The following is a 27,693-nucleotide window of genomic DNA, read 5'->3' as shown; positions in this document are numbered from 1 at the left end:
TAAACAACAGTATAAAAAAGAAAACAAGGAGTTCCAAAGCTTAAATTATTATAGAGTCGAGTAGAGACATGGTTTCCGTTTAGTTTGCTCTCTTTTCTTCTTCCTGGTATATGGTATATTATTTTTGGGGGCAGGCGAGTAAAAGACTTTAAATGCAGCTTGCAAAGCGCATAGAGCATAGAGCGGAGGGAGGGGCTGGGCTAGATCGTACTTTTAGTAGACTATTTTTCGATTTTGGATATTCTGTAATATAAGCACTTTTCGATTAGCATTTAACATAAACATTACGAGTAAAGCGCACTCTAAATAATATCACCAAATATTTGTTATTCCATTTTTCCATTCCATTCTTTGTTTCTTTATCTGTTCTAATCCTTTTGCTGGCCCTCTCCGCTGCTCGTTTCCGATATCGTAATAAGCTAATACACAATACAATTATTTCTTGGAGTAGTTGTGGAAGTGGGTGGTGTGGGCGTGGCAATAAACTCTTTTGTTTTCTGCTCTAAGTAGCAATTACATTAATTATATTTTTATGCGGATTTCCGTAATTGTTGCTGCCGCCATTTGATTCACAATTTGTTTCGCTTCTTGTTGTTTGTGGGGGGAGGGCTAGTAGTTAACATATTTTTGTCTTCTTGTTTAATAATTATTGTATTTATTGTTATGGTTAAATGGTTTCATGCTCTCCAACTACCAACTGCAACGGCAGCCGCATGCTAGATTATTGACTAGTGTTTGCCTTATGGGACGTGTACGGTTCTGCGGGGGGACTGGGTCTGTCTGGGGTCATATTTGATACGACCTGGAAGGCAAAGAAGTTAACAGATTAGTAGTCAAAGGTCTCTCCTTTCCTCTGCACTCCCTACCTCATTCGTTTGCTGTCTGTTCTCTTGTTCTTTACTCCACAATTTGTAGTTCGCTAATATCCAGATCAGCGCTATCCTTGCAGAAGGTGCTGGAACGCTCCAGCTTCGATTCAACTCGCTCCTGGGGCATGTGCGCCCCCTCCAACTGAGCATCGATGAGCAAGTCCAGCTTCTGCTTGACCGCTTGGGCCGCCTTGTACGTGCCATTGATGCCGTTGGTGGTCACCTTGGTGGCCATGCCGTTCGAGACGGCGGTGGTCTTCTTCAGCTGCAGCGTGTTGGGACGTCGTGTGGGTATATTGGAGGGCAGACTGTTGCGCAGATTGTGCTGCTGCAGCATGCTGGCCACAGCGGAATGTGAGGAGGAGCGTAGGGGGCCCGCCGACGAGCGCAGATGATGCGATCCGCGCTCATCCCCCAAACTTTCGACAGCCGAAGAGGATTGCTTCTGTTGCTGTTGCTGCTGCTGCTGCTGCTGCTGCTGGAGCTTGTTCTTCTCTGCCCGCTTGGCCAGTATCTCGCGCGACTTGGCCGACAGGAAGCTGGGGCGTCCCTTGTTGCCTGGTGCCGCCTCTGTGCCACCTGCTGGCACCGAAATAGAGCGCTGCTTGAACAGCTCGCGTGTGGAGAGCGTACTGCTGACGGAGGACAGGCGACTGGTGGCCGACTTGGTCGTGTGCACCGAACTGGGACTCGACCCATTCGAGGCCACTGCATTGTGCTGCTGCTTGAGCTGCCGCGTCGACTTATTGCCCACCGTGGAGCCACGCTGCAGCGGCTTCGTCTTGCCTGCTGTCGATGGCTTGGCGCCCGCCGTGTGGCCATTTAGCTGCTGTATGCGGGCCAGCTTCGAGCTGCCCGATAGGGATTCGTGTGAGATCGTTTTATTGGTGATGACGGAGCTCTTCATGCTCTCCGCCAGCGAGTCCACATTCTGATCGGATGAGTATCTGTCGTTGGTGGGGGCGCGTGAGCTGCTCTTGGCCCGTCTGGCCGGTGAGGAGAGGCTGTCCATGGACAGATTGCTGGACTTGTTGCCCAGCCGCGTGGCATTGCCATTCTGCACTCGTCGCGTGGCCGCCGGACTCGAGTTCCTCGAACTGTCGCTGGAGGAGATGTGCAGATTCTTGGCTGGCGCTTTCCTTGCTCCTCCACTGGCGGGTATGCCCGAACTGGTGGCACTGCGCACGGGTCCACTGGGTCCAAGCGTGGCTCTCGGCTTGCGCGGCTCCAAGTAGCGGGGTCGAATCTCGCCTAAGCGCGGTGCTGCCGTTGGCTTTGCCTTCGCCTCAGCTGCAGTAGGAGCCGCTGCCGCTGCTGCTGCTGTCTTTTTGTGTTGCGTAACTGGCGGCGCCTCGGACTGCGTGCGTCGATGCAGATTGATGCTGTTACGCTCAGAGGCAACCTGTGAGGCTGCACGATGCGGCACATGGGCGCGCGAATTTGACTTGAGCAATTTGCCTGCAAGGAAAAGCAGAAAATGAAAATCTTCCACTCAGCAGAGAGATAAGTAAGAGACGAAACTCACTGCTGCCAGCCTCCCGGCCATCGTGATTGGCCTGCACGCCACGATCCGCTGTCTGCACATGATGGGTGGCTGCTGCCGCATCCTGTGTCTGGGTGGCCTTGTACATGTGTGTCTCCTGGGCGTGGGCACGCTTTGATTGCGCCTGAATGGCCAGCTTTATCTGCACCAAATCCTGGCTGCGTGTGCTGCCGCCAAAGGAGAAGGCCTTGCCCACCGCCTTGCCGCCCTGCCGCTTCATGTCCAGCGGTTCCGTGAGCCGGGCCATGCCTTGGATCTTCTTGCGCAGCTCCAGGTCCATGCGCTGCCAAGCAGTCACGCGCATCGCACGCGAACATTGTCGGATCAGGCACTGCTCGACGGTGTAGACCAAAGCGCAGACCAAACGCACATAGTCCGGCTTCCAGTCGAGCTGCTCTTCCTCCTGCAGACCGTGCAGCTCCTGCACCAGCTCGCTCAGATTACCCGGCACATTGTGCAGCTTGGCACGCAGCACCGCATTGAGCCGCGTCACGCGCTGGTAGCTGCGGCATGCCTGCTCCGGCGTCAACTCAGAGGCGGCCTGCCGCAGCAGCGCCTCCAGATGGGGAATGTGGCGACTCCGATCGTGGCCCAGCGACAAGAAGGCATCGCTGGCAATGAGGCTGGCAAAGTGATCGCCCACATAGGCGTGTGCAGCATCCAGTATGTCCCGCACCAGCTGCTCGCAGACGTGTCCCCAGCGATAGGCCGAAAGCTGCGCCAGCAAATGCTCACAATCGAGCACCGTGTCCAGCACCGTCTCCGAGGTCTGTCGGGGGAACAAGAGAAGTGATTAGTAAAGATTATAGAAGCATAAAGACAAAGCTCTTACCATATAGGCAATGATCTGCTGACGACAACGTCCCAAAATATCCGGCGGCAGCTGTGCAAACTGACGGGTGGGCCACACCTTGAGGTAGTGGCGACAGGTCCAGCGCAGGCACTTGCGATAGAGATCGTCCAGCGCATGATTGAGAGCCACGGGCAGCACCTGCAGTATGCCATCGATGCAGCCGGAGCACGGCTTGTGGAAGTTGTGGCAGTAATTCGTTTTGAGCGCATGCGAAGTGACCTCCTTGAGTCCCTCCAGTCCCAGCAGATCGGCGAGTGCTGCCAGCTCCATGAGACTGATGCCGTCCGGTGGATGCGAGGCACCCGAGTAGATGTGGCACAGGGCAAAGTGCACGGCCGCATAGGAGTAGCCCTGCAGGGAGACCACACTCTGGGAGCCATGGCCGGCCAGCATGGCTGCAAAGTACTGGCAGCGGGAGCGCAGGATGCACTTGTGGGCACGAATGCGACGGCCATGCACCTCCACGAGCATATCTGTGGCAATCTCCTGCAGGAACATCTTGAGCAGATCCTCGCCGAGGCGACGCGGCTGACGGCAGCTAATGGAAGACTCGTCCATGCCCGATCGGCTGAAACTCGAGGCCAGGCTGGAGTCGGCACTGAGATCGGTCTGTATGTAGTCCACCTGCTGCTGCTGCTGCTGCTGTTGCGCCTGTGCATGCTCCAGCGTCATGTCGTTGGGCAGGGAATTGGAGAACTCCTTGGAGAAATTAGGGAACAGCCGCGACAGGCTGCGTATGTTGTCCACCGAATTGGTAAAGTTCTGCAAACTGTTGCCCGTGGATCGGGTCATGGCCCACGAGTGTGGACGCCCCTTGTTCTCATCCCGGTAGAGGCGCTGGCCCAGCTGTGAGCTGTGGCTGTTGCGATGGTTGTTGCCAACGCTCTTGCTCATCGAATCCGGCGACTGGAGATCATGCTTCACGGGCTTATCCATATCCGAGAGCTTCACAAAAGCGGAGGCAGCTGGTGCCGCCTGCTTCTGCTGCTGTTCGCCGTGCTCGTTGACCGTCTCCAGGAGTTGCTTTTGCTTCTCAATGGTGGCATGCAGCGACTCCATGGTGTGGCCATTGGTGATCGAGGCTGTTTTCTTGGGCGAGGCTGTTTCCTTGGCTTCAATGATGGTATCCATGACGCTGGTGCGATTCGAGCTGCTGCTCAGCTGCACGGGAATCAGGGGATGCTGCTCCTGTGCCTGTGTCTGTGCCTGTGCCTGCGCCTGCTGCTGTGCCAACTGCTCGTCCTGCTGGAAGGTGAGATCATCCGTGTCCGTGTTGGATGCTGGCGACATATCCTTGGACAGCACTCCCTCAGTGACAGAGGCCATGCTGCTCTTGTCGTATGTCTCATTCAGCTTCGCATCGCAGCGCCGCTTCTTCAGGCGTCCACCCACCAGTTGCTGCTGCTGCTGCTGCTGCTCCTCGTCGGAGCAACTGCTCAGCCCACCCGCGTTGGAGCCGCCGCTGTAGTCGTCGTAGGGGGAGAGGGAACTGTCCACCGACAGGGAGGAAGCCTTCGAAATGATTGGCAGCTTGTCAATGATGCTCATCAGACCCGCACCAGAGTCGTTGCCGTTTACTCCGTTGGCTGTCAGACTGATGGAACGTTTGCAGTCGTTGCCTACTTCTCCGTGCTCCGGATTCCCATTGCTGCCCCAGCTGTGCCGCTTCGTGGCATCGCTCTGCTGCTGCTGTCGCTGCTGCTGGGAGATGCGACGCAGCGCAGCCACAGTCAGTGGTGGATCGAGATTGCATCTGTAGTCCAGGGATTTGCTTTCTCCCGCGCCAGCCTGCACCAGCAGCTCCTTCTGTGTGGCACTCTTGGCCATCAGAGTCTCCGTTGAGCTAGCACTGGACTTCATCACATCGCCAACCAGCTCAACGCGTCGCTGGACAGCAGCGGAGGATGCGCTCAACGAGCTGGACAAACGTTGGGCCAAGCTGAGTGGCTCCTTGCGTCCATTTGGGGCTCCGCGTGGTGTCTTCTGCTCGCCGCCAATGTCAATGAACATGCTGAAGATGTTCTTCTGCTCCGACTGCTGCTGTTGCTTCTCCTCCGTTGCCTTTGGCTGCACCTCCTCCTCCGCCTCGTTCTGAGAGAGATTTACAAAGAAGCCAGCGGACTTGGGTGCCGTGTAGGATTTGCTGAGCTGCGATGCTGGCTGTGGCTGTGGCTTAGCCTGTGGCTGTGGCTCCTGCGGCTTCCGATCCATATCATCCAGGGAAACGTAGAACCCGCAGCCGCTCTTGTGCGAACTATTCGAATCGGAGCGCTCGCGGAAGCTGGAGGTGGTGCTGCTGGTGCTGCGACGCCGCTCCGGTCGACAGTCGCTCATGTCCACCACCCAAGAGGCGATGCCAGTCACCGCTTTCCGCTGCAAACCCGAGCCTTGGTTGCCCGACTTGACGCGCATTTCCACCCCAGAGATTTCCGCATCATCGGCATCATCGTCATCCTCATCGTCGTCCTGCAGGGGACGCGTGGGTGCAAAGTCCAGCGAGACAAAGCCACCGGACACAATGGGGCAGGTGTCCGTGCGCCGCTTGATGCTGGGACTCTCGCACTGCTTCTGCCTAAAGTCCTCGATGGAGGCACCGCCCGACACTATAGGATTGGCCTCATCAAACTTGGAGCTACGCTTCGGGGTGCGCGGCAGGGGCAACGGCGAGTCTGTGGCATCGCTGCAGTAGGCGCCCGAGTCGCGATGATGCGACAGCGACGAGGACAACGTGTAATCTCTGTGAATGGAGCTGTTGTTGCTGCCCGAGGCTGGCTCTATGTGCACCATCGAGTTGTGTGGCGTCGAAGCAGAGACCGAGGCGGAAGAGTGCGGCGCATGCGTGGCTCTGCTGTGCTCCGACCACACCAAACTGGGAGCCGGGCTGCTGGACGAGTAGTCCGTGGTGTAGCTGAGATCGGGCTGTCCATTGTTGTGGTGGCTCTGGTGGATGTTCGAGTGGTGGTGGTGGGTCGCAAACTTCGGACTGCTACCCAATGGGTGCACACTAAAGTGCTGAGCATTGTGCTGGAAGCTGTAGGGACCTCCACTGCCGCCGCTCATGGCAGCCATTGGGCGCTCCTGTTCCTCCTGCTCTCGTCGCATCTTGACGCTGAGCGAGGAGTCGGAGGAATCGGCATCGTTGGAGCTGCTGCGGCCATGGCTCAGGCTCGAACCTTTGCACCTGGCAAAGGCCTTGTGGAACTGCTCCAGCTGCTGTGTCGGCGAAGCTTCCTGTGCTCCCTCCTGCTCGTGGTCGTCAGGCCCTGCTTCTGCCTCCGCTTCGTGCTCGTGCTCGTTCTCGTTCTCGTTCTCCTCTTCCTGTGCATGTCCATCGAGACTGGGAAAGGACAGCACTTCATCTTCGTCGCGCAGCGAGGAGGCGTCTATGAAGCACGCACTCGTCCCGGATGTAGACAGCGGCTGATCCCGCTTCTCCAGATCCCGCAACAGACAACTGGCGCTGATGCCTTTGAAGACGCAGCTCGTCTCCGCTTCCATTGTCTCATCCTCCTCGGGCGCTGATGGTGCTGGAGGAGGCGCATCTATGGCCACTGGATACATCGACTCCCAGGAGCCCGTCTCTGTGGACACTGTGGAGGTTTCCATGCACACAATCTCCTCGTTTTGGCGCTGCTTCTCCTCTTTGGATGCCGGTTTCGACTTGCTGCTGCCACTGCCGCTGCCTCCCTCGAAGATTTTATTGTCCAGACCCGTGTCGCTGCCGGAGGCAAGAACCTCTGCGCCCAGAGCGGAGGCTGCTCCGTTGCAGTCCGGACTGGAGACTGGCGAGAAGGTGTCGCGCTCCTCCTCGCCCACATCCACCTCGCAGGTCTTGCCCGCCGACGATGAGCCTGTGCCTGTGCCCGCCGATCCGCTGAGACTCCGACTCTGATTTAGATTCTGAGTTGGATTGGGATTACGAGCGGCTGCCGCACGTAGGTCCTCGCTGTATTGGGGCGCCGACGAGGATGAGGATGTGGTGGAGGGACTGCAGACGCTGCTCCCACTTGGGCTGCTGCCGCTGTTGTTGGTGAGATTCGAGTAGTTCGAGTGATTGGGCGAGGCGTCCACCTGCTGGTCCAATGACCTGCCCGACACCAGTGCAGAAGCTGCCGCAGGGGATGTGGGCGATGCGTCCATTGTAGCCAGGGGACGACGGTGGTGTAGGACGGGTTACCAGTTCCAGTTTCAGCTTTCAAAGCACCAGCAAGGGTACAGGTAGTGGAGAAGGGGTGGGGGGTGATGAGGATGAGAGAGGTTGGAGGCCTCAACTCATCGACGCTTTTCCGGTCTGCCTGGTTATGGTTCGCTGGTGTTGCTGCCGCTGCTGCTGCTGCTGCTGCTGCTGCCTGAATGCCAAGTGGCTGTCAAGTGGCTAGGGCTTGGGCTTGGGCTACGCTTGCTTCCTTCCCCCTCTTATTTGTTGTTTTTGCTGTTTTCAGTGTCTAGGGCTGCCTACATGGCCACATTCTGCCACATTCCCCTGCTGCTGGCCTGCAGCTGCCTGTCAACAAACTGCCTGGAACTGTGGGGCTCCAAGATACTGGGAGGATATCACTAAAAATAGTCTCCTCTCCAGCGAATCGCCAAATCGATATGCAAGTGTCCTGCTCTATGCACTTCTGCGTCTTCTGCTGCTTCGCTGTTCGTTTTTTTTGTTGATTCGTCTTCGTCTTCGTTTTCCCTTTCTTCCCGCTGCAGTTTGCTGTTTCGTTTCTTTCGTTTGTTTTGTTGCTTTTTCTTTGTTTTTTCCTGCTGCGTCTGCTGAAGTTCACACCGTTATTTCTCCTTCTACTCTTTGTCTTCGGCGTCTTCTTCTTTGCTGTCAGCGTTGCGTTTTGATGACGTTGTTGCTGCTGTCGCTGCTGCTGCTGCGGCTTGCTGATTTATCGCCAATTGTGCCAATTGTTGGTTTTTTTTCAGCTGCTGCTATTGCTGCTGCTGTTGTTGTTTTCCGTATTGTTGTTGTTGCACAATTAAACTGTAAAACAAAGAGTAAAGGGTAGAGAGAATAAATATATGTATACTATGTACATAAGTAATCCCATAAGAGGTGTAAACAGGCAAAAATTACTTCATTCACATACAAAATCTCTATAAAAACACTCAAGCTCAAGCTAAAATTTAATGCATTTTTATTTTTTTACACCCATTATTCTTCATAATTTCCCAATGTTTTTTTCACCGGCAAATATTTAAAACTGGGATCTTATGACGCTTGTGCAGCACTTTTGATTTGTCAGGAAATGCCCAAACCTCACTGCAGGGTGGAGCTGCTAATTAATCGCTGCCAACATCAGATATTTATCGAGTACTAATTAACCAAACGATCAAATTAATCAAAGAAAAAATGCACTAAAGTACAGGCAATTATTTAATTAATTTAATGAAATTAATGAAAGAAATAAAAAGCTAAATTCCAGAGCACTTACAAGTCCAACCAACTGCCACTTTTGTCTATGACTTAGTCTGATTAAACAATTGTTCATTTAAATACGAGTCTGGGGGCTGACGTCAATGCAACGCCCACACCCGTCACCCGCCATCAGCTCATCGTTAGCCTTGCCCAAGGCAGAGCACCCAACAGTACAGCCACCCACCAGAGTAACCGCAGCAGCAGGCAAACAATAGCAGAAGTCAGGCAGCGCTTGACCCTCGCTGCCTGCTTCCTTTTCTAACGCAGCGGCGCCCTCAGCCCCCAAAAGGCAAACACAAACATATAGAATTTCAATTCCAATTTGTCATATCTCGGAAGCAAAATGCATGCTCGCGGGGAACAAAACTGCTGGCTGGGCTGAGTGGCTGGCTGGCTGGCTGGCTGGCGCTTCATTCTTTTTGAAATTGAATACCGGGGAAGTGAGAATATGCTGGAGGGCATAGCCACAGGCCACAGAGAGAGATAGACCTAAGGAAAACAAAAGGAACCTTATGGAGACGTCTCTGTTTGCACAGTTTGCTGTCGTTTACTGAGTGAAGTTCCGATGCTGAAGCTGAAATTTCAGCGAATTTACGCGTAAATAATAAACATTTTTATAAGGTATGATATTCGTGTTTACACTGCGAGCAAATATTGGCTCAGTTCACTGAGAGTTGAGAAGGTTTTTAGACAGTTTAATCGAGAGCGGCGGGGAAACACCAATTGACACATTCGTAAGTTGACAAAAAGGAAAGCTCTTAAGCAATCACAAGCAAGTGCTCATTAGTCGTATAATTTCTACAGGGTTCTGTACATTTTATTGTAATATTATTCTTCAATTAAATTTACATACAAAGGCGAGCTGCAAAGCCAATGGCACAACAAATCGCTGAACATGAAAAATTAATAAGTTCTACAAGCAGTAAATGTATACATATGTCTGTAGGTTTATATATAGATTTTCCGAGTGGTTGATCATGCAAATCGTGTCTATCTGTCAGTCTGGTCTGTCGCAGAGACAAAGAAACAAACCTGGTAACGTACAGTTGTATAAATCAGCCAATAAGCGTACAGCAAAGCGGACAGAGATCGATCGTCTGGCCTGTTACATTTGGTTAGATGATATCTGATACCGTTTTCTTAGCCCAAGATATATTCAACAAAGACATTATCTACGTTCGTGCCACAGGTTAATGAGGAGAGGGAGTTTCGCTCGTTCGTTCAACCTCAACAAACTAAAACACAAAGGCCAGAGATCACACACCCGATACGATATCGTCGCAAGAAAAAAACAAACAGTTGGTTGCCAATATCCACCAGATAAACGTACGGCAATTATGTAATTTATGGCTTATTGCACACGATATGCATGTAAAGAGAACTGCATATACGCCGGCAGGTAGTGTGCCAACATAAACAAAAACAACAACAAGAAACCACTACCATAATCAGCGACCAAGACAAGACAAGGCAAGCAAAAAAAGAAGGCAAAAACAAATTCATTTGTAACTCGATAATTGCACGTTCTGTCAGATACATACATAAGTACGTGCAGCGGAATTGCACTACCAGTTTTTATATTTCATTCCTTTGCCCCCCTTTATGATTGAGGCTGAATGAGTTATAGACCCGTCTATAGCTTCTATATATGGCAACAAAAATGTTGGTCTATGCAACAGAGTCACACGAAATTTACTTAATTATAAATTAATAAATCTCTATCGAGGCTAAACGTTAAAATGATTAGCTCGCAGGTGAAATATAAGATGGGATATATTTTTTATTACAGCTTCAGAGAAGGTTGTATCAGCACTAAAAAATATTCAACAATGTTTACGATGGTTTTTATTACAGAAATCCACATCATAAAATGCGCCATGACTACCATTTCCATCTTTAATGTAGAAAACGCCAGCAAGTTAATACATTTAGAAGGTTTTTTTTAAGGTTTAGATAAATATTCGATAGATTAAACCTCAAGAGGCAACACTTTTATTAGAACAATCCATAAAACTAACACATTTATGACAGAACTTTCCCTCCAGAAAGTCACAAAAGCAAATTCTCGTTAAAACTGCATTTATTGATGTGTTTAGCCCATGCCTTATTATTTTCTTTAAATTTATTTATGCAATCGCAGATTGTAAATCAATGAGAACCCGCCCACATCACGCTCAATTTAGTCGACATTATTTAACACGTAAAATACTCATATTTCTATATATGAATTTTCCTATAAAAACCTTCCCATTTATCGTAAGTAAATAAAAGCTGATTGCCAAACAAAGGTCGTGCCATGGGTGAGTATATGAGTAATGCCTTGCCTCTAGATAGAACAACGGCACCCCAGCCACTAGAACAGACGGCTTGGACTGCAAGACCAGGTCCAAACAAGATATAAATACTGATTGTCGATAAAATGATCAAGAGACAGACAGAGAGACAGATGGACGGCCGTTTGTTCGGTCATTTGAATCTGTTGCCAAATATGGGCGCAACAAGTTGACGATTACGATGACGTGGATAACGTGGATGACGACGACCCAAGAAGCACACAAATCGTAGGCAAAGGCATGTAAATTTATGGTTTTGCATGGGACAAGTCAATGGAAACTGTTTGCCTCTGCCTCTAGGCATTAGGAAGTGTGGGCAGAACACTTTTTTTTCAAGTTTAAAGTCAAAACACACGCCACAAAACTGTTGTCAGATGACAGATGGATAAAACTTCCAAGAGGCAGGAACAGTCACACGCAATGAAAGGTAAGCAAGAGCAAAGGAATTTGTTGAACGGATAGCAGATCTCGGAGTTATATCCATAGATAAATGAATTTATGCCATCACAGATTAATTCCTTTATAACACTTTTTCATTTTGTTGAAACAGAGCTCGGAAAGTGTGCTATGAATGACAATGGCTCCCCGAAACCGAAACCAGTCGCCAATTGCCAGTCAAGTGGATGGATGGGTTGGGGTGGAGTGGAGTGGAGTGAGGAGAGGACTGTGTATGTATATGAGGCGTGGCAGATAGGAGATACCCATAGAAAGATAGAGAGAAAGAGAAGTGACACAACCACTATATTGCTGCCAACAAAAACTCTTTAGCAGAAAAAATATTATATGAATAAAAAACAACAAGAGAAAAATAATCAAAATGGCCTGTATTTATAGCAAAAAAAAAATATTATCGCTTTGTTGGGCGGGTCTCTGCTGTGGGGAGGGGCCGGGCGTGTCGGACAGAGAGGGGTTCGACGATCTCGCGATGAGGTTGCAAATTGGTTGGAGCTCTCCATCCATTCATCCATCTATGTATCTATTCAACAACATCTTGAATTCCCTAAACACAAGGCAAACACACTCGCGCACAAATTGCTGAACAAATTGTTGGGTTAAAATGACGAACGAGACGAGCCTGCAGGCATGTGAGATCCAACTAGAGATGGTTGCGCACGAATCAAACAATAATCTTTTATTATTGATACAAAGGAGGATATGGTGGGAAGCACATTAAGGTGAAATATTCATCAATAAGGAAGTAGTTGAGAAAAGTAAAGAGTTTCCATAAGAAATAATTTTTTAAACGATTTTTTCTCCACTTTTTCTATCTTACGTGCGTACATTTTTGAGGTTGTATTCAGTAGATTTGCTTTTACAGAGCTAACAATATGATTAGAATCAATCAAACACCTCCAGAAGACACTTTGAACAAGTTCCTTTAGTTTGTAGGATCAAATATTATATTTAAATAAACAAAGTCTCACACAATCAATACATTTTGCCCTCACTTTGACCATCCCTTAATAAACCTCTCATAAACCTTGACTTAACATGCCGTAATACTTAAGGGGAAACCTTGACAGGATTACCAGCAGTCACGCTACCATCACTAGCCACAAGATTTCAGCCAAGTCAATGAAATGTGTGTGGCTCGGTCGAGTCGGTGTTGGCTGTCGGGCAATTATGTGCGATGGTATGCAAGACAACAAGGCGGATGGGAATGGAAATGAGAATGAGAATGTAAATGAGGATGAGTAGCATTTGACGAGCTGCACGAGCTGCACCTCCAAGCACCCGCGAAAATAAAAATCAAATAAAAGCAAAAAACAAAACTCAAATTTCAGCCAAGAGGCAACTACATAGAATTCACTTTCTGTCTGTGGCCCAGAAACCAACAAACCGACAAAACCAAATGGACGAACGAACGCGTTGTCCGACCAGTGGACGATACCCACCCAAGTGCCCCCCCACCGAGTGGGTGGGCAACAGAACAGCAACTGGAAACGACTACAAACGACTGGCGGCAGCGGCGCCTCGTGCCATGCCGTAAAGTGCATGTGCGGTGTGTTGTTTGTGGCAATGTGGGTCTTCATTTAACGACTTACTGCACTTAGCACATAAACTGCGGCGCTCAAAGCAGAGCCCAGGCCCAGGCCAGTAAGCAGTGCCGGCAATAACAGTTGCGAGGTCAGTAACGGCAGCCAGGCAGTGATTTGAAACGTGCTAGCCAATACCAGCCACCCCCCGGACTCAAGGACCTTGCCACGTAGTTGCATTGCTTTGCAGATAGAGATCAGGCAACGCCTAAAAGTAGCTTTCTTATAGACCTAACAGAAAAGCAAAACTCATTAGAGGTAAAGTTTGATGGAGGCAGACATGACCCTGACTGCTGAAAAAAAGATTGCAGCCAGAAGCAGAATCGTGATAATAAATCAAAATTAAAATTAGCAGGCAGCTTATGCTTCAGCGATGAGAATGGGAGGTTGTTGCTGATGATGTTTCGTTGTCGAAACAGCCGGAACAAGAATGCAGTCTGAATGGTAATTAAAAAAAACCTACAAAAATAAAAATAAGTCATAAAAGTAAAGCTCATGCCATAAGAAATATATACACTTAAGCTGCCGAAAATTGAGGACAATTAATGGATTTATAAGCCAATTAAAAATGCTCAAAATTATAGGATTCTCGAAAGAAAGATTGTTCTTACAGCCAGAAGTACGCTTTCCAAATCAGTAAACTAATTTACATAAAATAAACAAATATAAAATGAATTCAGTAGCAGAAATCTCAAAACTACAGAGATCCAAATTTAACATCTATAAGGGTTTCAGAGCAGAGAATTCAGGAGTGCAGAGATTGAAAATTATCACCAAGGGTTTCAGAGAAAACTTCTGTCTGATTGATGCAATCAGAATGTCGATCAACAGTGAAGCACAAGACGAGATTGGAGTGACTGCATGTTAATTAATATTAAAATAAATTTCAATTAAAATGTATATTTAGTGGAGCCTCAGCGTTAATTAGTCAAAGTGTATATACCATACAATATGCATACGTACATTCGTATATGTAATACTCTCTTACAGACTTGGCCTGGCATTGACTTTTGGTTGACCTTTCCCCCGCACAAGCCAGCAAGCAGCACATGAAGCAACGAACCAAGTAAATGAAAATGAACGACATGCAAATACGTACGTACTCCATGCGATTAATAATTGTGAGAGAATTGTGGACACAAACTGCGCCTGATTCATAATTAAAGATCACGCAGAGTGCAAAGAGGCCGCCAAGCGAAGTTTGTAATGGCAGAGAGGGTCGATCGACAAGTATTCCCAAACGTTTCCGTAACTAATTTGCATGTACTTCGAGTACGGCTAAGACAGCCCGCTGAAAGGCTCGGAAAAAACGTTGATTTATGACCACTACTGAGATGGAATGGGTTGCCTTTGTAACTCAATCAGGCGTCAAAACGCGGAGGCCCTTGAAATCAAATGAGACGAGACCAAGACCAAAATCGAGACCAGTCTCAGGTCTCAGTCTCTATATATTCACAAGCCAAAGCGAAAACCCAAGCCAAAGCTCGGGCCAGGCCGTGCCGTTTCAAAAGCTAAAGCAAAAACAATCAAACTGTGAAAACAGCAAGCAACACAGCTGTTCGTCTAGGTGTTTTGTGTGTATTTGTGTGTGTGTGTGTGGAATATGCTGATGCTATGACACTTCATTTAATATTTAAAGGGAACAGCTTTAGAGGAATTTTGGAAACGCAATTTAATTTCTCTCTGAATTATTATTATTGGGTATTATTCACACTTCACTACAACCAATTGTATCCAATGTTGTGGCCTTTGACTCCAATTTCTAGCTAACAAAAATCGTACTTCTGTTTATTAATTGTTATAATAGAAGCTCCAACAACAAGAAAACATGATACTTCCATGCATTTTGATTAAATATGCATAATTTGGGCACAGTCTTTGCTTCTCTTGTTATAGAACACACACCAGTGTGGAATCAATCGCAATATTAATATATAAAATCCAAAGCGAATGTCATACAGTCTTTATAGATCCAACTGGAATTTGTTCACACGATTTTGTATATTTTATACGCTCACTGCCCACGCCTCGCCACCAACTTACAATTACGTATGTGTGTGTGTGTGTATCTCGTTTTATTACAGATTTATTGATTATTTGATTGTTTTTTTTTTTGTTTTGTTTAGATGCTGCCATAAAAGGGAGTAAACGGAAGTTTTTTAATTTTATTTTTTAGCTCTAGGTACGTGTTTGAGGGCCTTGAATTTTTTTGCTCAATTATTGGGAACACCGAACTGTATTGCTGATTAAATGCCAGCACGTCCAAACCACCAAAAAAATATACAATATTGATAGCTGCTAATCAAATTTGCTGTCGCCCGTGTTTCGAAAATTTTGTTGTCTCTGCTTTCAGACGAAATTTTGGTGAAATTAAGAGATTTATATATTTGTATGGGTAGACACATGAGTGTTTTTTTGATAGGCACTAACAAACAGATAGAGATAGAGCTAGAGAGAGGAAGCACCAAAGCGTGGCACAGAAATCATCAACGGAAAGGTTTTAACACTTATTTACGGTTTATTTTATACACCGAAACCCGACAGGCGATGACGTGAACGGGCGCCAATGTTGACCGCGCGCAACCGAATCAAAAAGCAAACTGTGGCGCTCAGACCGCAAGCTCCCAGACTGGGGCAGCCAGCCAGCAGCTCCCCAGGCGGAAAGAGATAGCGCCCCGCAAGCGATGAAGAGTGGGAGAGGGGGCCGTCGCATCAATGATAGCGAACAAGTGCTTGGGAGAGAGAGAGGGAGAGTAAAGTAGGAGAAGGTGTAGCAGCAATTGCAATGCAATGGAAGAAGAGCGCAAGGAAAAGCAATGATATTGAGAGAGTGCAGAATTGGGTGAGAGAGCGAACACAAAGCGCGACGTGTGGAAGAGTGTCGCAGCCGAGGTGAGGGAATTGCTCACCTCTTATGCATGCACCTTGGGAGGAGAGAGTGTATGCATTTGCTCAGAGAAACAGAGAGCAAACAATGATAATGAGTGTGGGAGAGAGTGTGCATGCAATGAAGAGCAGGCACGAGCGTGTGTGAGCGTTCTTTGTCTGCGTGTGGGAGCCGGCGTGTGAAACTTTATGCAAATTAGTATTTTTTTACAATTGCGGAAAAACAAAAAGTTAAAGTAGCTGCCAGAGCCGCCGAGCGTCTCCGGACAAATGACAAACAAAAGGCCGCTGATACGCCAGAGACCCTGATATGAAAGGCAAATTTGAACCTGCCTCAATTTGGGGGCCTGCATGAACGGGTGGAGGCAAGGGGTTAACATGATGAGATGTGAAAAAGTTCAATGCACGTTGATTGGAGGAAAGAGCAGGCCAGCAGCAGCAATAGCAGGGGAACAGCAGCGGAAGCGGCAGCGGGTTCTACTTTTGTTTGGTTTGTTATAAGCATAAATCACACTTTTATAGCATTTTCACGTTATAGCCGTGCCGAGTTAGTGGTGGAACGTACTTTTCATTCTGGCCGCAATTACCCGTTAAAATATCAAATGAGGCCAAAATAAAGTTACGCAAGCTGGACCTCTGGTGAGGCAATCCGCAGAGAGTGCTTCTAGGATAGTTGCATATTATATTTCAGTGCACAGAGCAACCAAATAGACAACTCCCTTAGCATCTGATGTCATCCACTACAGCTGCTGGAGGGGCAGCTGTCTTCTTCCTCAACACTTCTACTCTTACACAAATTTCGAGCAGTGTCATGTCAGTGTCAGAGTAGAAGAAATTCGCGTTGCCATTAAACGAAAAAAACACATACACATTTTTTTGATATGCAAATTTTAGCCCCAGCCAAAGAAAAGAAAACAAAAACCCCCCAAACCACAGGCAAAGGCAAAGGCCAGGCCAGCAGACAGACAGACAAAAAGTTTGTATTTTTGCAAAAGTAAAATTTTTATTTTAAAATGAAAACGAAACATTTATGACCTCGAAGAGGCGACAAAGCCAAGTCGCAGTCGGGCAGCCTCACCAGCCGCCATCCCCGTACCGAAAAATACCAGCAACAAAAGCAAAAGCGATGCACAGTAGTGCAGCCCAGCTACTGGGGCTGTCGAGTAGAGTAAACACTTTTGGGGCTCGGGTATCACGGACTTTGTGCGCGTCTTGCAATGCAATCAAATAAACAACTTAGGCTATAAGTTTTCACGTAAATAAAATATTGTTTGTAAACAAAAATCGAATTTCTACTGGTTTCACTTCTTCTGGTAAACATTTTTACTGTTCTCGTTCTCAGATGACTGACCATTGTAGAGTATCTAAATTTCTTTACTACTTAACTGTTTTTTGCACTTTTTCTTTTTTCACTTTTGTGCTGCCCGCCATCTTTTCTGACACTGTCGGCTGCAACAAAATTTTTAATGTCAGGATCGACGACAAATGAGAGTTTATGGATGGTGCAAGTGTAATGGGCGGCTCCGCAGAATTTGTCTGCCTCAAGATGTGTGCGTGCCAAAAAGAGAAAAATATTATTTGGGGTACGAGGAAAGTGCGTGCCACGGAGCGTATAATTTACACAAAAAGCAAGTGAATGCATTTTTAAATGGTGGTCTACCGAAATGTACATATATTGCCTTTATAACATAAATAAATACATACAGACACATGCACTCGAACAGCTACTATCTTCAAGGTCAGCTAACGATTTCGATCATTTCTAGCAACACTTTTGGCAGGCAGGCAGGCAGGCAAAAACGAGAGAGGAGAGCCAAAGAGCAAAAAAAAAATTAATTAAACCAGATACAGACCGCGGTAGCGCGCGTCTCCTAATGTCCAAAACAGCGGGCCACAAAAAAAGTAATTATTATATATAATTATTAGAGCGCAGTGGCAGTTATACACAGACGCTGAATAAGCCATTGTTATAGTGTTATATTGTTATACACAAACAAACAGTTCTGTTCGTTTCTGCTTCTGCTGACGCTCTGCTGCTGCTGTTTTGATACCCTTGTAGAGAGGGGAGTGCTATGTGTTGTGTACAACACATGTCTGTGTATGTATTTCAGAGTCAATCTGCTCAGCGTTTAAACGTTCCACAGCGCCCATCTATTAGCAAAACATATCTTCTGTTGAGACAATCTAATTAAACTCAACAAACTTTTGTTCAAATAAGCTGCCCTAGAAAATATAAGTCTGTTAGGGTATCTTAGCTTCGCATACCATTAATTTGTTTGCTTTTTGTTTGCCTTTTCTGCTGCGCTGCTGCTGCCGTTTGCTTTTCGAGAGGAGAGCATGGGCCTGAACGCTTTTAGCACATTGATAGATAGGCCATCGCATTCTCTCTCTCTTTCTCTCTACCTATGTCTCTCCCTTTCTGCTCCGACTTTCCATATTGTAAATTTTCCATTGTTTGCGATTAGACTAAACCTAAAACTTTTTTTCTAAAATACATAAAAAGTGCGCTTAGATGGAAAAGCGCAGATAAGCCAGCCCTGCCCTGCCTCATTAGGGAATTTCTGTTTCATTTTACTTTTCTTTTTTGTTTAATTGATGTTTTTGCACTTTGCACAGAGAATCCATCCGTATGGCAACCAACTCAAAACCGTACCAGGAAACGTACATAATTTTCTTTTGGCCAAATTGCAACTGACAGTGGGCGTGGCCCAGCTTGGCGATTTGCATACAGTAAAAAGAAACCAAACCAAACCCAGCTAAGCTAAACCCGGCATCTCCGCGGCCGCTCATTTGTTAATCTTTGCCAGTTTTTCTCTGTGCGCCTTCATTATTCAACACTGAATGCTCAAGTACCGTTACGCTGTACAGCCAAGCCGGCGGCCAGCCCCAGCCCCAACCCTAACTCTTGCGGTCGTCGCCGTCGTCGTGTCTACCGTTTGGCTGTGCTGCCTTAAAGTGTTGTTTTTGTTGCTAGGCAAATGTGCAAAATGTTAATAAACTTTTATTGCGCAAAGGTAAGAAATCATAAAAGGAAAAAAAGAAGCAGAGAAAAAACTGCCACTACATTTATGATAATTGCGCAAAACGCTCTTTGATAGATGAGTGTGAGGATTGCATGTGTATTTGTACCTACAAACAATTTCCATACTCGGCTTAAACGGAGTTTTTCATCAAACCAATTTTGCCATAATTATAGTTATGACTGATGTTTCTTATGGTGGAGAAGTACTGCGCTGAATCATCTATATTGTTGGGAGGCAAGTCAGCGCATCTTTCGATAACCCAAAGAGAGCAGCAAAAAAAATGATGATGAGTTCACGCTGGTTCCCAAAATGTGACTCACTCTATGAAGAACTCAAGAATATAAAATGCATATAATATATTTGAATATTTGTACAGAAACACAGCTCCAGAAACACTATTCAATGACCTCTGTACAACTAAAACTAAATTAGGTCCACTCTATGCGATCGTTGACTGAAATATGTGCAAAGAGTTCACTACTTATCTCTGCTCATTGTTTTCCATCAATATTTACAGAGAGAACACTCAGACAGCTAAAGCAATTAATGAGCAGATTACCTATACAAATATACACAAGTTAATCAGTTACTTATAATATTAACCATAATAAATCCATAATCCAAATAGCTTTCTCTGTCCTGTCAGTCTGGGGCCATAAAACCATCGATAATTGCGCTATTGCACAGCTGCAACTGTCGTTACCTGACGCTTGTCTGCGCTTCCCCATTTGTGTAAAATTTCCATGGGGCACCACCCACTCACACACTGAAAATTACCGTAGTCAATGCTTAAGAATAAATTACAAATAATGAATAATTACACAGTCCAATTAGGTAAAACACGTAAATAACACAAAAGGCCGCCACAAAGCAAAGCGGCGTAACCCACGCAATGACGACATCTCGAGGGAGGGAGAGAGAGAATGGGCCAGAAATCACTTTACGAGCTGTGACAATGGGGGACATGTAGCTTTATAGTTTCCAAATGATTCTAATGATAGAAATAAACCCAAGCGGAGAGTGTGGAGAGAACACAGCATTTGCCCCGGAGGCAGCAAAGCCAAAGACCCATAAGCAATATGCCACAGTTAAAAACAAAAAGAGGAAAAGTCAATGAACTCCTCCGCGAATGGCCAATTTTTTTATTGCTTCAAAACTGGATATATACTTTTCAATTTTCTGTAATTGTTGCTAGTTCATGCCATTGTTGTTGCTGTTGTCTGCCATTGTTGTTGCCTCTAGCAAGCTTTCAATTTACTTCAGTTAAACGAAGCGTTGAATTGAAAGCGAGCAGCAGTCTCAGTCGCAGTCGCAGTCCGCTGTCCTCAGTCGGCAGTCGGCGTCCCCAGTCCATGTCCATAATTTGCTAATCACATTTGGCAAATTATGTTGTAAGCCCCACAATTGTACAATAAAAGTATCGCCCCGGGGCGACACGCCACACAGACAGATCACAAATATAGCGCAATCAACGGCACAAAGTTGACAAATTTCCATGCCCAAATGATCAGCCATGAGCGAGAGCGAGACTGAAAGAAAGTCACGCCAGCGGCGACACCCAAAACAGAGAGATATCCAATGCCACAGATGACCAAAAAAAATAAACAGAAAATAAAACCAGTGAAAGAAGAGAGCGGAAGAAATGATAGATCGTTGAGTCGAAGCTTAAGAGACTCTTGTGGATCGGTACTGAGATTTATTGGAAAGACAGAGAGTTCCCATTTGAATGAACGTTTGATTGGATTTTATTTTGCTAAACACTAAATACCTTTTAAGATACCCATAGAAAACCAGTAAACTTATGTACATGTACAAACATTTTTGACTGCGAAATCACTCGAAAGTGCTTCATTTATTTTATGTGGAAGTCTAGAATAGCCCCCTTTAGAATGAGTGGCCAGAAAGTGAGAGTGGGGAAAGTGTGGAGCAGAGGCGTTTGCTGAGGAAGCCACAGTAGTTAAGACACCAAAGCCAGGCGACACGCAAAAGAAAAGTCGCATGAATCATATGCAAAGTGACACAGAAAACTTGACGCTCGACACGTTTATTATATGTGGCCCAGGCCAATGCCAAAACACGCCTCTCAATCTCCCAGCACCTAGAAACAACTTTTGCCATAAAACAATTTATCTTGATTCGTTGTGGTGCAGGGGTTTAGGTTTTTCAGGGGCGGGACTCACGCAGCGCCGAAAGGTAAATGGCCAAAAGCCATCGAATAGACTTAACAATCAGTTTTGTCGTGAGGCGCAGCGAAAATGTATTAATCGAGGGAGTTGTTTTTTTTTTTATTGATGATCCAAACATCATTTGGAGGACATTGCCGTGTTAAAACAGACTTTTATTTGATTTTTACATGGGTTTATATCTAGTAATGTTCTTAGTTTACGTTGGGGGAAGTGATTTAACATGAGATTAGCTTAGGAGCAGTACAATCAATTAATTTGATGAACTTAGAGAAGTAAAATCAATTAGTTTGTTGTGTGATTTATGTAAATTTATGGGACTTGAAAGGGTAGAAGGGACATAAGCATTTTTATAATTCCACAATAATTCTATAAATGAATTTTCATCAACAACAAATGCTCTTAGTACAGATTTTCTTTTAAAGCAAGCACAAAAGCTCAAAAGAGCTAAAGCATGAATAAAGAATTAATGGGAACGATGCTATCAACGATGCATTAAAAGTAAAACCGAAAGTTCCATATTGAAAAGAATTACAAAGTCTTAAGCTATTAAACTGCAAGCATAAAGAACGAACATCAGCATGAATGTCAGTGTAAAAACCATACCAAAAAGGGCAGCCCTGATAAATATTGCAACATAATAAAAGTTTGGTCATGAGAAAAGGTCTTGCACTCCCCGTGCCTGTGGCATTTTCCTTCACCCCAAAAAAATACTTAAATGTTTAGTAAAACTGCTTGATGCAGATTCTTTCATAATATTGCAAAGAAATAATCAATAAGCGCTACGTCATTTGGCTTTTGAAATGAAGGCGCATCTGAAGGGTGCTCGCTCTTGGGGGTCCGGGTCTCTTCTTTGCATAATGTATTAAGTGGTATTTGGTTGCCAATTGCCTTTTTTGCCCCCTTTTGTTTTTTAGCACTGCAAGAAGCAGCTCTGCTCTGACGTCGCCTCCCTCCCGCTGTTGATTTGTCTAATTTGCATAATTTTTGCACGCGAAAAACACTCGAAAATTATACTGTATTTTGTTGTTGTTTTTCTTAGGTTTGGCATGCAAATTGAAAATTGATTTTCGTGAATTTTATTGCGAAAAAAATGTAAGAGGTGTCGAAGGTTATTGCCTGAGGGTGGTGAGGGGTGTTTCTTGTGTAATGGGGAATTGCATTTTTAGTTTTCTGTATGCTTGATTGCTTCATAAATCATATTTTATGGCCATAAACATGGTAACACGCTTGAATTTATTGAATTTAGGCACATTGAGAATCTCATTTTGATTGGCTTAATTGGTTGTGTCTTTGGGCTTGATTGATTTATGAACTGTTTGATGAATGGCCGCCAACCGTTGCATAATGTTGTGAGGCTACCAATTGAGGCCGAGAGAGAGAGACAGACTTGGGGGAATGTTCCCATGCCATTAGCTTGACCTTAACGCTTGCTCGATTTGGAGAAATGTGCCAAATATTGTATGTCTGAATATAGAATGGGATCTATGATGAGCCCACGCCCACTCGGCATGCCATAGGCCAAACGTAAACAAAGCGTGCCCAAAAATAGCTCATCCGCCCGCCCGGTGGCTCGATTAGCATCACAGTTCGCTTTTGGATGGTGTCTGTCCGCTGGCCAGTGGAACGTGTGGAACTCCCCTCTGCCTGAGACCCCACTAAAAGCTGTGCCCAGGTTGCGTGACACTTTTGCCAAGCGGCCTGGCTATCGACGACGCATTCGTTCCCTGGCTAATTGTTCACACTCAACACTCGGGGGCCACACCCAGCTGCTGCTGCTGCTGTTGCTCCTTCCTCTCGCTCTCCCGGTCACTCTCTCGTTTTGAAATTAATCTGTAAACAATTAAGGCGGAGGTGGATTGCAATGCCATACAATATTTCAAATTAATTTGCCACATGTGTGCCATTCGAGTAATTAGGTTTGCCCCGCGAATGAATTTTTTAAAAATAAACCTTCCCCCAATAGACGATTTGGTGGCATGGAGCAACAAATTCGTTGCAGAGTGGAGCGGCAATAAATTCAATAATTAAATCGGCTGCAGCTCCGCATTTAATTGTTAAATGGAAAAGTACGCAACAAAACACACAGCAGAGAAGACTGGAACGGGCACTGGCACTGGCACTGCTGATAAGACAGAAGGCACTACAAAAACAGTAAAACTAATGGATGGGGGAGGTTAGGTCGGTATTCCACGAGACTCACTTTCACACAAACAAACGAAAAGGCAACAAACAAAAGCAAACAATACAGACACGGGTTCGTTCAAGGGAACGTGGAAATTCAACAAACATAAACATATTCATGTCATGTGGTGGGTACAGAGGGGCAGCTACAGTATCACCTCGCTGTGAAAGACTTAGCTTGAGGTTGCAACAGAAAGATAACTGAAAATGATCTGGAATATTTATTATCGAATTGGGAACAAATTCCATTCGTAGAAGTTTGACTGTGCCCAAACAGATTATAAAGGCCGCCCTTTTCCGATATCTTTTGAGCTGGGTATTTCAGAAAAATGCTGATACGACAGAGACCCAGAGCAGACCCTCGACCCACACTTACGCACACGCACGCAGCGCGCATTCCCACAATCACACCCCACACGCACGAAAGCAGCTGGAAGGAGGTCTACCAGTCTTCCAGTGTTCCAGTGATTAAACTAATTGAAAATATGTTTTGGATTTGCTGTGTCTCCCACTCCACAAAGTTGTTTCCTAATTGAAATTGGAAAACTAACTGCCACAGAAGCAGTACACATTTACATTTACATATGTAAATGCAATGTAAATGTATGTATGTATGTATGCACGGTGGGGGTCCGTCACCCTAACGGTAAAACATGTGTAAATGCAATTTGCTTTTGCGGCTGCCGGGCAGTGTCAAGTGTCAGCTGTTCGCGCTCTTGCTCTCTCTCAGTCTTTATCTGTTGCTCTTGCTCTTTCTCGACCACTGACACGCAATATGGCGTCATGTCTTTGGCATCTAAAGCGCACACATACACACACACAAATGTACGTACATTACATATACGCGTAACTATAACCACATATCTGTGTGTACTGAAATGGTCAAAATGTATGCCACAATTAAAATAAGTGAACTCTAGTCTGTATGTCTGTATGTCTGTATGACATTTACTGGGAATTCTAGTGACCGAATGGGGCAAGTGGTGCCAGACAAACTACTGCGGGGGTTAAATGGTGTCAGTGGCAGCAATTCTTAAAGGTTTTTCAACAGTCTTACTTTCAACTCTGCTGTTTATCAGACCAGAGATTCCTTCAAATCCTTCAATTAGATTTCCAACCCAAACTGGTAAGTAAGTGTCATACAGGCAGGCTTTTAATGACTTGACAACTAACAATTTCATAAATATTAGTAAGTGTAAGAGTAACGCGGGCAGAGCACATTTCTAGGTCAGTAATAAGTAGGGATGAGCTCATGTGTAATAAATATTACTAGTATTAGCAGCTTTCCCAGACGGTAATAGCTTTCCCACTTGACAGCAGCTCAAAATAATACTTGCTCCAGTTCCAATTAACATCACAATGTTAATGCTCTGTTGAACAGAGCCCCCACCTGCTTGTGGAAAGTTGCACCCATTTGTCTTTTTCCCCATCTCAATTTAATCATTCAATCTCCCGTTGTATGACAGGTTGTATCTCCTGTTTACTGGCGCCTTGATAACAAAAATCGCATGCGACAAAATCCCTCTGATCGATTGGCAGAAGCTTCCAATCAGCGAAATGATAAAAATAGACACATTTTTCACACACAATTTCCCCGAAATAAATGGCAACGGAGCGCAGCGGAAAAATACGAAGGGTAGGCCAGAATTCTACTGAAACAATCAACTATGATATCATATGGTCGAATGAAAATTCCAATCATTTTACTGCTCTTCTTATCTTGAGATTGAGAGTGTTCGTGGGAGTAAATCTCGCTGCGTGCATGGCCTGGTCTAGTTGTTGCTGTTGCTGTTGCTGGCCAAAGCAGCTGTCAAGATAAGGATAAGACTTTAGTTGCAGTTTAAATTATGACGCATGCCCAGCCCGCCCCACTTGACTTTTGGCCAAAACGGAATGCCCAAAGGGGTGGGCTGACTGAGTCCAAGTTGGAATCTCTCCCACTACGGCGGACGACAAGAGTGTTCAAAGTTTGGCAAATCATTTAAATATAAACATTTGGATTCGCACAGCTGGTCAGCGTTTTGGTATTAATTCCTTTCGTATTTGGCAAAGTGCCTCTGACTCATTTTGGATGATTATAAACGGGGCACAGGCAGAGGCAGAGGTCTTAATAAAGTGTACATAAATATTCAGTTTAAATCTGCGTTATTGAAGAATTGTGGTAGAACATAATTAACACCTTTCCATTATCGACCAATCTTTTTTTCCAAGGTGTTGCCGCGTATATTTTCATCAATTTATTTAACTTTTACCGTCTAGCGGGTATCTTACAGTGGGCTTATTGCATTACTACCTGTTTTTTCGTAGAATTTTGTGTCATTTTATTGATTAACTAGTATCCAGTCATGCCCTAACGGTCTCTCTTTCTCACATTTACTCACTCGCTCGCTGGAGAGATGTGCTCTCACACATGCAAATTGGGTTAATAACATATTTCCATGTTTGCTGTTGGCGTTAGGATGACTCTTGCTTTCGCCGCATGTTATTTTCCCAGCTTTTTATTGATTTTTCTTATTTGCATTTCGGGTGAAAATGCAGCATAGCGCTGGAACGCTCTCAGGGGGTTGTCCGCCAAAAACAACACAAAAAAAACTTTTTATTGTGAGCGGCTTAGTTGTAGTATGCGGCACACATACACACACACACACGCACAGAAGCTGATGTCTGCGAAGAGAGAGAGGAGAAAGAGAGAGCTTGCTTCCTACCCCAATTCCGCCTGCTGGCGGCTTTTGGTGGCGGTGGGCTCCACCAAACAACCCACGCATACACACACACTGGCAAAAGCCACATGCACGAAGGGAATTCCAGTTGCAGCGGCGCTGATTTATCGATTTTTCACACACGCAAATCCTCTTGGTCAACACTGAGATTTTCGGCAATTACATAAAAAATTGCGCTATAAAATGGCCAATCGGACGAATAAAATTAGCACCAGGCCAAAAATAGCTAGGGAAATGTCATCCACCCACTCTCTGGGAACGTCGTCCGACCCCAAACTGTATTCCCCGATGTGGGTCGGCTGGCTGTCTACGTCTTCTTATTATTCTTTGCGCAATAATTTCTAGCTGCCCTTGAGTCTTATTTACTATTTCTTTTTTACCTGCCTTTCGTGCGAAACACACGCACACGCATGCATTCACACAAATGCAGAGGCGGTTGCAAAAGGAGACAGCGGGAGATAGGATAGCGACAAAGAAGATGCCAAAACCCACACAAAAACTGCAGCACTTTCATGTACACATGCATACATATATGTACTATATTAAGCCGTGTGTATACTTGGCGTGTACTTACATTTAAGTTGGCAAGAGATTCGCATGAAATCGGACTTAACTGTAACCAAAAACGGGGCCTGGTCCGGCCAAGCTAGGTGATGGCTGCTCTTGTGTCTGCCACCAAATCAACAATTAGCGCTTAAAACTCCACTTGGGGGCGCATTTCACGACACTTTCATTAACATTTTTCATACATTTTTCAACTCTTTGGCTCCACAAAAAGGAAACACTGCGCGAACTTGGGGCGAATACATAACTGGTTTTTCGTTTTCTTTTGGCTTACGGCTTACGGTTAACTCGGCGCGGTTCGAACTTTTTTTTCGCTTGCGTTTCGCTCTTTTTTAAGAACTACTCGATTGGCTTTGCACTCTTTCTGTTTTTTTTTATTCAGCGCTGCAGCCGATTTTGTTAACAATAAACAGTTTTGTTTAAAAATTCGGCACACAAGTGTGCTTGTGTTGTTGTTCGGCGGTCTTATTATAAGGGTTGTCAAATATACATCAATATATCAATATATCGATATTTTTTTAAAATAAAAATATATTTGTATCGTGATTTTTTTCCCAAAATATATACATTTTTATGTTTTTGTGATATTTTTGTATATTTCAAGTTCGGTAACTAACCACAGGATCCAAATAAATATATACGGTATATTGTATTTGTGCACAAAAGTGGATGTATGTAACCCAGATTGGTTTTTCTCGAATTTAAACGGACACCGCATGTGTGTGTTAGTGACTTGACTATATGGTTAATTGCCACGCAAGCCAACTGAAAAGACCTCGGCAAAATAATTTTTTCTCAGATTTCTCTAGAAAAATGGAAGAGTGCAATGTTGTTTTTGTGAGAAAGTGAAAAAAGTGGAATAAGGATTAAAGATGTTTAAAACATATGTAAAGTTTCTGTTTTCTTTATGGGAGTTATTTATTTCCAATTGAATTTTAGCATATATTTACAAGCTAAAAAATTTCAAATATATCGATATATTTTCAGTGATAGCAAAATATATCACGTCTATGATATTTTTTGTATTATTTGTCAGCCCTACCTTTAAAACGTGCCAAGCAGTGAATCTTATAATATTTTCCT

At 45.4% G+C, this 27,693-nt stretch overlaps 1 protein-coding gene across 6 annotated transcripts; it reads right to left on the bottom strand.

Moving 5' to 3' along the window:
- Positions 1 to 230: 230 nt before the first annotated feature.
- On the bottom strand, positions 231 to 27,072 carry LOC117579523. 6 transcript variants are annotated; one of them, XM_034265437.1, is made up of 7 exons: positions 26,621 to 27,072; positions 3,245 to 8,246; positions 2,395 to 3,181; positions 2,181 to 2,327; positions 1,322 to 1,350; positions 867 to 873; positions 722 to 802 (listed from the first exon to the last, which is right to left on the bottom strand). In XM_034265437.1, exons 2-6 carry the CDS (start codon positions 7,403 to 7,405, stop codon positions 868 to 870), a joined length of 5,130 nt encoding a protein of 1,709 aa, XP_034121328.1. In that variant the 5' UTR covers positions 7,406 to 8,246; positions 26,621 to 27,072; the 3' UTR covers positions 722 to 802; position 867. The 6 variants fall into 6 exon arrangements, with proteins under 6 accessions (XP_034121325.1, XP_034121324.1, XP_034121326.1 ...); XM_034265434.1 differs by having other exon boundaries at positions 231 to 802; positions 1,322 to 2,327; XM_034265433.1 differs by having other exon boundaries at positions 231 to 802; positions 867 to 2,327; positions 3,245 to 3,914; positions 4,251 to 8,246.
- Positions 27,073 to 27,693: the final 621 nt, after the last annotated feature.

This window comes from Drosophila guanche, unplaced genomic scaffold, assembly GCF_900245975.1.
Source record: "Drosophila guanche unplaced genomic scaffold, DGUA_6, whole genome shotgun sequence".
Lineage (NCBI taxonomy): Eukaryota > Metazoa > Arthropoda > Insecta > Diptera > Drosophilidae > Drosophila > Drosophila guanche.
The sequence above is the reverse complement of the archived record's forward strand: the minus strand, read 5'-3'. Positions and strand labels throughout refer to the sequence as shown.

Coding starts and splice junctions, on each gene's coding strand:
- LOC117579523 (XM_034265432.1), bottom strand. CDS start 7,405: ATGGACGCATCGCCCACATCCCCTGCGGCAGCTTCTGCACTGGTGTCG. Junction 3,182..3,244: donor AGCAGATCATTGCCTATATG/GTAAGAGCTTTG, acceptor TTCCCCCGACAG/ACCTCGGAGACGGTGCTGGA. Junction 2,328..2,394: donor TGGCCGGGAGGCTGGCAGCA/GTGAGTTTCGTC, acceptor TTTTCCTTGCAG/GCAAATTGCTCAAGTCAAAT.